Source organism: Nerophis ophidion, linkage group LG11, assembly GCF_033978795.1.
Source record: "Nerophis ophidion isolate RoL-2023_Sa linkage group LG11, RoL_Noph_v1.0, whole genome shotgun sequence".
NCBI lineage: Eukaryota > Metazoa > Chordata > Actinopteri > Syngnathiformes > Syngnathidae > Nerophis > Nerophis ophidion.
Window position 1 is genome coordinate 62048876 of NC_084621.1, and position 12500 is coordinate 62061375.

Here is a 12500-nt window from a genome sequence, read left to right on the forward strand (position 1 = left end):
AGACCAAAACCTACGGGTAGATGACACTCAGGCACGCAAACGTAGCCACAGCAGCACTCAGCTAAGCCTTAAAGGGAAAATCCTGGAGAAGTTGTCGGACAAATCCCCAGGAGCTAAGCCCAAAATCAAAAAATCCAAAAGAAAAGAGGAGCAGAGAAAGGCTGCAATGCAGGCTGAGAAAACACAACCACCTAGTATTTTCTTTGGGGACAGCCTGGATCTAGAGAACTGGTATAGCTGTGGGGAAGGTGAGGTGTCAGAGATTGAAAGTGACACCGGCTCACCCAGTGGATGTTCTGGTGGGACTGTTGGAGGTGTTAGTGGCGCTGGGCGTAGATCGTCTTCTGCCTCACCTCGATTCAACATCCATCCTCTCTACCAGCATGTTCTCCTATACCTCCAGTTATATGATTCCTCAAGGGCCCTGCATGCCCTGTCGGCAGTTGCAGCCATGCTCAGGGCTGCTCCCTCAGGTTTTGTCAGTGCTATCTCTACCACCAGCATTAACAACACCTACACCCCACAGTTGTCCTTACTCCAAAACCTCCTAGCTCGTCATAGAGTGTCAGTCATGGGCAAAGACTTTTACTGCCCTATCCCTCAGGACTCCCACTCGCACTCTTTCCGCAGTGCCATGTATCTGGAGATCATCATATCTCTTTGCCTCTACTTCCTTAGAAGCTATTACTCTGCCCATGTGGCAGCAGGCCTTCAGGACTTGGCGGGAAATCGGGCCATGCAGCTCACCAGTATAGAGGTCCTAACTCTTCTCTTCAACGAGCTATCCAAAGTCACAGGTGGCTCAGCGAAGGGTTTTGCTAGTTTTATCTCCGACGTCCTGTCTAAGTGCAAAGTTCAAAAAGTCGTTCTCCACTGCCTGCTCTCCTCCATATTCAGTGCCCAGAAATGGCATGACCAAAGGGTGGCTGGTATAAACATAACCACAGTAGAAGAAGGTCTTTCAGAGGACAGTGTTATCAACTTATCAGAAGACCAGATGGATGGCGGTAGTGCTGTCCAGTCCCAGTTACTCCGACTGCTGCAGAGCCTAATTGTACTCGAACACAGAGTTCTGTTGCCAGTTGAAGAAGGAGAACCTGTAGTAGGAGGAACAGGTGGTGTAGGAGCAGGCAGTGGCACCGGGCCTGGATTTGAGATCTTAGGTGGAGAAGTGGAGCATGTCAATCCTCAGCAGCCAATGAAATCACTCCAGTACCTTCATGGACAGCCCATCACAGCACAGGGAATGTTTTTGTGTGCCGTAATCAGGGCGTTGCATCAACACCATACATGTAAGATGCACCCTCAGTGGATTGGACTCATCACAGCCACACTGCCATACATGAGGAGAGTCCTGAGAAGGGTGGTTGCCTCACTGACCCTGCAGCTGTGCAGAAACCTGGACAATCTACTTCACCAGTACCGCTATGAGACTGGAATTAGCAACACCAGGTATTGAAAATTACTCCAATGGACTTTGCAGAACATTTTCCTTGTAGCTTTATTTAACACAGAGAAAACATTACAAGCGTTTAAGGAAATAAAATGCAAGTTCAAGAAACATTGTGATTATGTTAAACACTTGATATCAGTTGAACAAAAATAGTACAGTATTTTGCTAACAGAAACTGCATTCACATGCCACCAAGGCTTTTGACACTGAATGGAAACCATCACCTTTAAAATTAAAATAAATATGGAATGATCAATGTCTATAAAATGTGTTGTAAATCGAGTTTAACACTTTTTATTGTAACTAAACTGGATTCAAGCTTCATATAATTTAATAATAATAATGGCGTTTTTTTGCAGACCTCAGTGGATGGCTCTTTGCATTCCCCCTGACTTGATACTGACTGTGCTGGAAGGCATCACTGCCATCATCCATTATTGCCTGCTTGATCCAACTTCCCAGTACCACCAGGTGAGGGTGCTGTAGACCTCTTAGTTGTCAGTACAGTAACCGCAACCATTGTCCCAATTTCATGTTGAATGGAATTATGTTTTTTCTGTGATAGTTCACTGTATGACAAATAGTAATGTGTCTTTTATTTTAGATTTCTTTCCTAATTGTTTACGCACAGTATTGATAAAACTTTCTGGCCACCTTCCAGTTACATGTGAGTGTGAACCAGAAGCACCTGGCAGAGGCGCGTTCAGGCATCCTCTCCATTCTTCACACCATCATGTCCTCTGTCACACTATTATGGAGTGTCCTCCACCATGCTGACAACTCTGACAAGCCAGCTGCTGCTTCTGCTGCCTCCACTTCCAACATCAACCTGGGCTCCACAAAGGTACGAAAATGCCCTATCTATATCTGTTTATTTAATCAATGAGTGTTACATTTTTATTTTAAGATTGTGGGTGTCTATTGCCTGTTTTCAACGCATGTTTGGAAACATAACATGTATCCTCTGCAAAATAGGGGTCATAGAGTACAGCAGGGATATTCAACTGAATAGTTTTGGGGGCTTCGTTTCTAGACAGATAAGGATTTCAATATTATTTTCAGTGTTTATATTCTAGGGAACCAGCATCCCCTACGGTAGACATTTAATGTTGCTATATTTATTTTGTCAAAATTACAGGAGCGCTTTGCTTTTTTTAGTACTTTCTGTAAAAAATCTAGTCAAAGATCTTCTCTATGACAGCACTCCATTGTTTTTAGGAATATACTGCAAAAATGTGTGTCGCACAAGTTTTTTGAATTGAAAATCCCAAATGACAAAAAAGAGGATCTAAAATGAAACCTTGAGGAACACTACACATACAACTAAAGAAGTTGATCAAATCACTACTCAATGCATCTGAAGTAAACAAGCTAATAGTTGAATGATGCTGGTGTACAGAAATACAATTAGAGCTTTAATTAATCTTGTCCATATTGAATTTATATTTGAGGTTTGGTAATATTTTTTTTTTTTTACAGAACTGCTGTATTTTGAATATAACTGAATTATAGCACCCTTCCTACTTAGGTAGTCTCATCAAAGTACAATACATTAAGTAACATTTACCAGAAAATATGCCTTGTTTCCCCATTTAATACCCATCCATCCATCCATTTTCTACCGCTTGTCCCTTTCGGGGTCGCTGGAGCCTATCTCAGCTGCATTCGGACGGAAGGCGGTGTACACTCTGGACAAGTCACTATCACATCGCAGGGCCCCATACAATACTTTGAATGATATTTTTTCTGATACACAGTGCTATACAAAAAATGCCAACATCCAATTCAATAAAAAGTTTGAGTGTTTGTGGATATTAACGACACCATTTTCTCATTTGCGGCCGATTTACAGAAAATCCGTCAGCAAATCCTTGAGCTGCTTGGCCCAATTTCCATGAACCACGGTGCACACTTCATGGCAGCCATTGCCTATGTTTGGAATGAGCGGAAACAGGTCAAGACTCCAGTCAGAAATAAAGTAAGTGATATTTTTATGTGATGAATGTCACCCGCAATTTTAACCTCAGTGCCTTTATAATTTTCAATGTAGTTGCCTGTGTTTTTTTCCTGAGAAAGAAATGCTGTGGGAGTGTGGTTAGTGCGTCGGAATATTAAGAGCTAATTGAAACCTGGAACCTTCCGCCTTTGAGGCAGACGTGCTCACCACATTTCCATAGTGCAAGATGGCAGATATTTATTAGAAATTATCATGTTAAAAAGCAACAATGAAATTTAAGATATGTGTCAGTTACTTATATGTTTTACTTTGATCCTGAATATCTTTTAGGTAATTCCACTAGCCAGTGAAGAACAGCTGTTGCTGGTTGAGCTGGTTCGCTCAGTAAGTGCAATGCGCACTGAGACCATCATGCATACAGTTAAAGATGTTCTGAAGCAGCCGCCAGCCATTGCAAAAGACAAGGTTTGTGTTTCAGATATGGTTTTTATGTCTCACGGATAAAGTTACGTACTTCATAACAGTTTTTCTGACCTTTGTAGAAACACCTTTCTTTGGAGGTCTGTATGCTGCAGTTCTTCTATGCATATGTCCAGAGGTAAGTCCATCGTTTCTCAAAGTCAGTTCATAATAGTTTTTGGAATACGTTTAGATATTCAGCTTTTATTATAGTTATTCACCAAACTACCATGCCCTATGTGTCTCCCAGGATCCCAGTGTCCACATTGGTTGATAGCTGGCCGTCCCTACTGGCGCTTTTGAAGGACTCAGTTCAGTTAGGCCTGCCTGCTCCAGGACAGTTTTTAATACTTGGGTTAGTTTCTTCTCTATGTATTCAATTGTATCTATTATTATGTCATTTAGTCCTTACAACATCTAGACCAGGGGTCACCACACTTTTTGAAACCAAGAGCTACTTCTTGGGTACTGATTAATGCGAAGGGCTACCAGTTTGATACACACTTAAATTAATTGCCAGAAATAGCCAATTTGCTCAATTTACCTTTAATAAATACATCTAAATATATATTTAAAAAAAAAGGGTATTTCTGTCTGTCATTCCGTCGTACATTTTTTTTCTTTTTACAGATGTTTTTTTAGAGAATAAATGATAAAAAAAACACTTAATTGAACGGTTAAAAGAGGAGAAAAAAAGAAAATTTAATTTTGAAACATCAATCAATCAATCAATGTTTATTTATATAGCCCTAAATCACAAATGTCTCAAAGGACTGTACAAACCATTACGACTACGACATCCTCGGAAGAACCCACAAAAGGGCAAGGAAAACTCACACCCAGTGGGCAGGGAGAATTCACATCCAGTGGGACGCCAGTGACAATGCTGACTATGAGAAACCTTGGAGAGGACCTCAGAAGTGGGCAACCCCCCCCTCTAGGGGACCGAAAGCAATGGATGTCGAGCGGGTCTAACATGATACTGTGAAAGTTCAATCCATAGTGGCTCCAACACAGCCGCGAGAGTTCAGTTCAAAGCAGATCCAAGACAGCAGCGAGAGTCCCGTCCACAGGAAACCATACCAAGCGGAGTCGGATCAGCAACGTAGAGATGTCCCCAACCGATACAGACGAGCGGTCCATGCTGGGTCCCGACGAGCGGTCCATCCTGGGTCTCGACTCTGTACAGCCAGTACTTCATCCATGGTCATCGGACCGGACCCCCTCCACAAGGGAGGGGGGGACATAGGAGAAAAAGAAAAGAAGCGGCAGATCAACTGGTCTAAAAAGGAGGTCTATTTAAAGGCTAGAGTATACAGATGAGTTTTAAGGTGAGACTTAAATGCTTCTACTGAGGTAGGATCTCGAACTGTTACCAGGAGGGCATTCCAGAGTACTGGAGCCCGAACGGAAAAAGCTCTATAGCCCGCAGACTTTTTTTGGGCTTTAGGAATCACTAATAAGCCGGAGTCTTTTGAACGCAGATTTCTTGCCGGGACATATGGTACAATACAATCGGCAAGATAGGATGGAGCTAGACCGTGTAGTATTTTATACGTAAGTAGTAAAACCTTAAAGTCACATCTTAAGTGCACAGGAAGCCAGTGCAGGTGAGCCAGTACAGGCGTAATGTGATCAAACTTTCTTGTTCTTGTCAAAAGTCTAGCAGCCGCATTTTGTACCAACTGTAATCTTTTAGTGCTAGACATGGGGAGACCCGAAAATAATACGTTACAGTAATCGAGACGAGACGTAACAAACGGATGGATAATGATCTCGGCGTTTTTAGTGGACAAAATGGAGCGAATTTTAGCGATATTACGGAGATGAAAGAAGGCCGTTTTAGTAACGCTTTTAATGTGTGACTCAAAGGAGACAGTTGGGTCGAAGATAATACCCAGATTTTTTACAGAGTCACCTTGTTTTATTATTTGGTTGTCAAATGTTAAAGTTGTATTATTAAATAGAGGTCGGTGTCTAGCAGGACCGATAATCAGCATTTCCGTTTTTTTGGCGTTAAGTTGCAAAAAGTTAGCGGACATCCATTGTTTAATTTCATTAAGACACGCCTCCAGCTGACTACAATCCGGCGTGTTGGTCAGCTTTAGGGGCATGTAGAGTTGGGTGTCATCAGCATAACAGTGAAAGCTAATACCGTATTTGCATATGATGTCACCTAGCGGCAGCATGTAGATGCTGAAGAGTGTAGGGCCAAGGACCGAACCCTGGTCAAACATAGTTTATCTTCAATTTCGACTCTTTAACATTCAAAATTCAACCGAAAAAGAAGAGAAAAACTAGCTAATTTGAATCTTTTTGAAAAAATTAAAAAAAGAATTTATGGAACATCATTAGTAATTTTTCCTGATTAAGATTAGTTTTGCTTCACGGTGGCAGAGGGGTTAGTGCGTCTGCCACACAATACGAAGGTCCTGCAGTCCTGGGTTCAATTCCAGGCTGAGTATCTTTCTGTGTGGAGTTTGCATGTTCTCCCCGTGAATGCGTGGGTTCCCTCCGGGTACTCCGGCTTCCTCCCACTTCCAAAGACATGCACCTGGGGATAGGTTGATTGGCAACACTAAATTGGCCCTAGTGTGTGAATGTGAGTGTGAATGTTGTCTGTCTATCTGTGTTGGCCCTGCGATAAGGTGGAGACTTGTCCAGGGTGTACCCCGCCTTCCGCCCGATTGTAGCTGAGATAGGCGCCAGCGCCCCCCGCGACTCCGAAAGGGAATAAGCGGTAGAAAATGGATGGATGGAAGATTAGTTTTTGAATTTTGATGACATGTTTTAAATAGGTTAAAATCCAATCTGCACTTTGTTAGAATATATAACAAATTGGACCTAGCTATATTTCTTACAAAGACAAATCATTATTTCTTCTAGATTTTCCAGAACAAAAATTTTAAAAGAAATTCAAAAGACTTTGAAATAAGATTTAAATTTTATTCTACAGATTTTCTATATTTGCCAGAATAATTTTTGGGAATTTTAATCATAATAAGTTTGAAGCAATATTTCACAAATATACTTTGTCAAAAAAACAGAAGCTAAAATGAGGAATTAAGTTAAAATGTATTTATTATTCTTTACAATAAAAAAAAAAATACTTGAACATTGATTTAAATTGTCAGGAAAGAAGAGGAAGGAATTTAAAAGGTAAAAAGGTATATGTGTTTAAAAATCCTAGAATCATTTTTAAGGTTGTATTTTTTCTCAAAAATTGTCTTTCTGAAAGTTATAAGAAGCAAACTAGAAAAAATTAAGGAATTTATTCAAACAAGTGAAGACCAAGTCTTTAAAAATTTTTCTTGGATTTTTCAAATTCTATTTGAGTTGTGTCTCTCTTAAAATTAAAAATGTCGAGCAAAACGAGACCAGCTTGCTAGTAAATAAATAACATTTTAAAAATAGAGGCAGCTCTCTGGTAAGTGCTGCCATTTGAGCTATTTTTAGAACAGGCCAGCGGGTGACTCATCTGGTCCTTACGGGCACCGCGTTGGTGACCCGTGATGTAGATACTCACCACAGATATTTTTGTCTGTAGTATGTCGTGCATATCTGAGCAAGTTAACCTGTTGAAATGGAATCTTGGTTGATCTTTACATGTTTTACATATTAGGTATTGTATGTTTTCTAGTGTTTTGAATGAATTCATTTTGAAGAACCCCAATCTGGAAAATAAGAAGGACCAGCGAGAGCTCCAGGTAATTGTATTTGTTCCCTACACACTTTATACAAAGGGCTATATCTAATAAGATCAAAATCCTACGAGTTAAACAGCATGTGCAAACTATAAAATTGCGTGTACAATTACTCGCCCTGTTGATTTACTAAGACTGCATGCACAATTCATAACTCTGGCAGATAGCCTTTTTTAAATAATGTTTTTGTCTGAATTATTTTCATTTACTGCACATTTGTGGGATCATGCTCTTACCTGTGGTGTTTTGCAGCTGACAAATATAACATTTACCACAATTATTCTGCATTTTAGAAACAGTCCTGAAGTTCTTCCACAACGCAACCCACTTTTTTAGCACTCTAAATTTGCGTCCTGAGAGATGCTGGCAGTAACTGCAAGTGTGCGCTTAGCTGTTCCAAGCATTTGAAAATGCATATTGCAATGTTTTTTTCATATAGGAAACATAATAATATGTCTCCTATATTACAAAACAAACATTATTGAAATAAACACCAGCAGACACCAAAACAAATTTAATGAATTGGTTGTAATCTGCTCCGTAATTATCCAGCATCTATAAAATTACAACATAATATTGCTGAATAGACGATAGATCTAATATTTTGGTTTTTGACAATTCATATATGTTGACAAGCATACATAGGACAGAGCTGTCCTGCAATCGACTGCTTTCTCACAGTCATTTCTGCGCAACTGCCATTTTGCGCGTTCTTTATAGACATACTAAATAAAGATACGAAACAGAGGCCGCAAAGCAGATTTCAGATTGCTTTTTTTTTTTAACATAGTTTCAAAATGATGCATCACATTTTTACATTTTCTTTTCAACTTGTCCAAAAAAAGAGTATGAAGAAACAGTGCTTAGTTAATCCTACACCTTTTCCACTTCATATCAGTGACTTACACATCCGTATGTTCACTCCCTGTACTCTGTATGTACACTTTTCAAACATTTTACACATTACAATCGGTGTAGTGTTAATGCAACCTTTTCTTCATAACAAAATAAATCACTTTTGATGAGATCTTTTTTTTTTTTTTTTTTTTTTTACTCAAGTTCAAGACATTTACCAGTAGTCATCTTTTTTGTACTTTGTAAACACTTGTAGTTTGAACAGTTTCTTACAGTGGATCATGTTAATACATTGTTTCATTTCATTACTTAATCCATTCCATAATTTAATTCCACATACTGATGTGCTAAAAGTTTTTAGCGTTGTGTGCTCATTCACATTTTTTAGGTTACATTTTTCTCTAAGGTAATATTGGTCTTCTTTCGTTGAGAGGAATTGTTGTACATTTTTGGGTAATAGGTTATAATTAGTTTATACTTTTTAGCTGTTTGCAGATTCACTAAATCATTGAATTTCAATATTCATGATTCAAAAAATAAAGTGTTTTAGTCTTGATGAATCACACTGCATGAGCTAAATAATTAGATTTGCATTTCCTCCTCCCAGTATTGTGGGCGTTCTGATAATAAGCACGCTAAATGGATTTTGCTCCTTATTTTGCTCAAGCAATTCTCTCCACACCAGTTTAGTAGATCAGCTTTGCGTGTGCTATCACATGTTTAATACACGCAAACCTTTAGTAGATCAGGTGATTCTTGTGTAAGGTTTTTGTATATTTTAAGTTGTTTTTTTCCCCCGTCTTCAGGATGTAACGCATAAAGTTGTGGAGGCCATTGGGACAATTGCAGGTTCCTCTTTGGAGCAAACTACATGGCTGAGAAGAAATTTGGAGGTCAAGGCCTCTCCTCAAATAGTTGTGGAAGGAACAAACCTTGAGGCAGATGCTGAAGGTTTGTGTCTCAGACTCATTCATCAGTTTCACTCTATTATTGTTGTTGTTGCCTCTTACCTGGTGCACATTGTAGTAATGTGTCAAATGTCAAGTCTAAAAAATAATTTGACAAATATGCTTTGTTTATTCCAAGAGCTTTTGATAAGTGGGTATTTTTGCAAAATCCCTATACGCGCTATGTAGAACCTGTAATTTGATTTGTGTGTTTTGTAGATTTAATGCTCACAGTAATGGAGGCATCCAACTTCACTCCATCCGTCTACAGTGTTCATGCCCTCACACTTCTGTCTGAGGTAAAACATCAGTGTCCATAATTCAGCAACCCTACACAATGGTTGATGTTGTGTAGGTTGCTGTCAGTCTGTCAGTCAATGGGTTGTTGAGTTATGACCATCAGTGATTTCTATTTGCTGTTTTCCAGAAATGTTTTAACCTGTTACTTTGTAGATGTCTGTTTTTTTCCCTCACACTTACACTATGGCTGTAACACTATAAAATCTATGCACTGTTTCATAAAGGAGTTTAGCACCTATGTGTAAAGTGCTTGCTCCTTCAGAACTTTATCTCCAGGGTTTGCTTGTTTCGGTTAGCACCACAGTGCTATCACTATGTTTACTTAAATCCAAACAGGCCTTCCATTTAACTGAAATAAATAATGTTGATCCTGATAAACGGCCACATATCTTTATTCTGTACCTATTTAAGCACTACAGCCTTTTCCTGCTTGGACTGTAGATGTGGAATTCATAAATGATTAAGATGCCAATAAATGCAACCTTTTTCAAGGAAGTGAGCTGGTCAATTAAAAAAATTTACATCATCCTTCCATCTCTACGAGAGAGCCACTGAAGCAGCTAGTACATGAGTTGATATATTCTTTATACTTCGATATGTCACAATAATGCTGCAGTGCAGTTTGTCTTACTGCTGGTTGCTGCTGTATTATTGACTACCCAGACAATGATTTAGAGCAGGTGACTGTGTAGATGAAACCATATTTTGAAATGTTGTTTCTCTTGATGTCTTCAGAGTACACTGTGAAAAATTGCAAGGAATGAATTGTGAATTTGATAGGTGCTGGCTCACTTGCTGGACATGGTGTTCTACAGTGATGAGAAGGAACGGGTCATACCATTGCTTGTCAATATCATGCATTATGTAGTGCCATACCTACGCAATCACAGGTAAGTACTCACCTGTGTGTGTGCGTGCGTGCTATTATTTCTTATAGCTATCGTAGCTCACACTAAGAGGCTTTGTTGGCTCAAAGGCTATGAGAAAAAATGAATTCCTTCCAGATCTCAAGAAAACGCATGCTAGGCTAAGTGGATACTTTAAATTGTCCATATGTGTAAATGGGGGTTTGTCTGAACAGTCTCATGTGTACACTGCATCTCGCCCGAAGTCAGATGGGGTAGGCACCAGCTCACCCAGGAGCATTCTCATTAAGATGATATTACTGTTTTCTATTTCATAAAGTGGGACATTGCTTAAAAAAAAAAAAACTGTGGAAAAAAATGTGGAGTCTGACAAATGCCAAAATGACTTTTTGGGGGTCATGTCTGCAACTTTAATAAAAGTGCATATTGCTAATATTCCTGATCCCCTTGACAGCGCTCACAATGCTCCCAGCTACCGGGCCTGCATCCAGCTGTTGAGCAGTCTTAGTGGGTACCAGTACACACGCAGAGCTTGGAAGAAGGAGGCCTTTGACCTCTTTATGGACCACACCTTCTTCCAGATGGATTCATCCTGCGTCAGCTAGTGAGTTGAAACAACTTCACTTTGGAGTAGTGCTGTTAAATGAGTAAATATTTCAATCAGATTTTCACACTTGGAATTCGTATTTATTGGAATTAATTGCAGTAAATTGCAGGGCTTGATTACCTTTTCAAAAATACCATAATATTTTGACACCAATGCAATTTCATTGTCCTAATGGCATTGAGGATTTTTTTTAATGTTTTACTTGAATGTTTGCTTAAACTTTGTAACCGTTTTATTTAAAGTCTCTGCATTTGCCATGAATCACACTTCTCACTCATCTTTGCACTGGCATATGCATTCACTTGATCATTGATTGTACGGCAATTTGCGCCGCCTTTCAGGTAACAATCCGTAGTTAAGGTAAATGTGCGGTCAAAATAAATTGTGTGATTAATCTGTGCTTATACATGATTAATGCAACATTTTGGGGAGATTAATTGCATGCTTCAATGCATTAAGTTTGAAGGCTCAGACTTGGATTTAGTATTTAAACAGCAGTATTATAAAACAGCCTTAAAGAACAGCTGTGATACAACCAATATGTAGGTATGAACACCAAGGTTCTGAATTGTTTTTGTATATTTGGTAAGTATAGTCAAACATGCTTTTTTTCCCCCTAATTTTCAGCTGGAGGGCAATCATTGACCATTTGATGACACATGACAAGACCACCTTCAGAGACCTCATGAGTAAGCTTGAGTAATAGCTAAATGGAAGTCACATGGTTGTCATTTATTTCCTCCTAATATTAAACAAAATACTGTAACCTGCATCCTGTTAAACCATTTAAATGCATTTCTATCTACTGCATATGTTTCTCTCTTTTGCCATATTGTTATATGCAAGCTACTAAAAATGTATTTTACCCAGTTACTTTGTATCAACAAATCGTGTGTGTGTGTGTGCGCGTGCGTGTGTGTGCGTGTGTGTGCGTGTGCGTGTGTGCACGCTCTTCCTCAGCCCGAGTGGCTGTCGCCCAGAGCAGCTCCCTCAGCCTGTTTACTAATAGAGATGCTGAGCTTGAACAGAGGGCCATGTTACTCAAGCGCCTGGCCTTTACCATCTACAGTAGTGAAGTGGACCAGTACCAGAAATATCTCCCTGACATACAAGGTAATGTCATTTCCTTAAATGTGATTGGTCTCCACCTTGTTTTTTAGGAATGTTCCAGTCAGTGTTTTTTGCTGCTGACTATGATACCAATCATCCATAAATTAGATCATGGGTGTCTAAACTGCGGCCCGGGGGCCATTTGCGGCCCGCAGCTAATTGTTTAGTAGCCCGACACACATTCTGAAAATGCTATTGCAAAAATGAAAATAAAAAACACAAAAAAAAAGTAGAATGAGGTG

The 12500-nt window shown here is 39.5% G+C and overlaps 1 protein-coding gene across 3 annotated transcripts in view; it reads left to right on the forward strand.

Annotated features, from left to right (window-relative positions):
- dop1a (DOP1 leucine zipper like protein A) overlaps positions 1-12500 on the forward strand; it is a 56399-nt gene that overhangs the window by 28783 nt on the left and 15116 nt on the right. For all 3 annotated transcript variants that reach the window (XM_061916417.1, XM_061916419.1, XM_061916418.1), the window contains 14 exons: positions 1-1452; positions 1813-1924; positions 2115-2297; positions 3306-3431; positions 3741-3875; positions 3953-4008; positions 4120-4224; positions 7510-7576; positions 9235-9379; positions 9595-9674; positions 10456-10565; positions 10996-11145; positions 11776-11837; positions 12109-12261. The exon at positions 1-1452 is cut by the window's left edge and continues 664 nt beyond it. In XM_061916417.1, coding sequence (XP_061772401.1) covers positions 1-1452; positions 1813-1924; positions 2115-2297; positions 3306-3431; positions 3741-3875; positions 3953-4008; positions 4120-4224; positions 7510-7576; positions 9235-9379; positions 9595-9674; positions 10456-10565; positions 10996-11145; positions 11776-11837; positions 12109-12261 — 2936 coding nt within the window. The remainder of the gene's footprint in view (positions 1453-1812; positions 1925-2114; positions 2298-3305; positions 3432-3740; positions 3876-3952; positions 4009-4119; positions 4225-7509; positions 7577-9234; positions 9380-9594; positions 9675-10455; positions 10566-10995; positions 11146-11775; positions 11838-12108; positions 12262-12500) is intronic.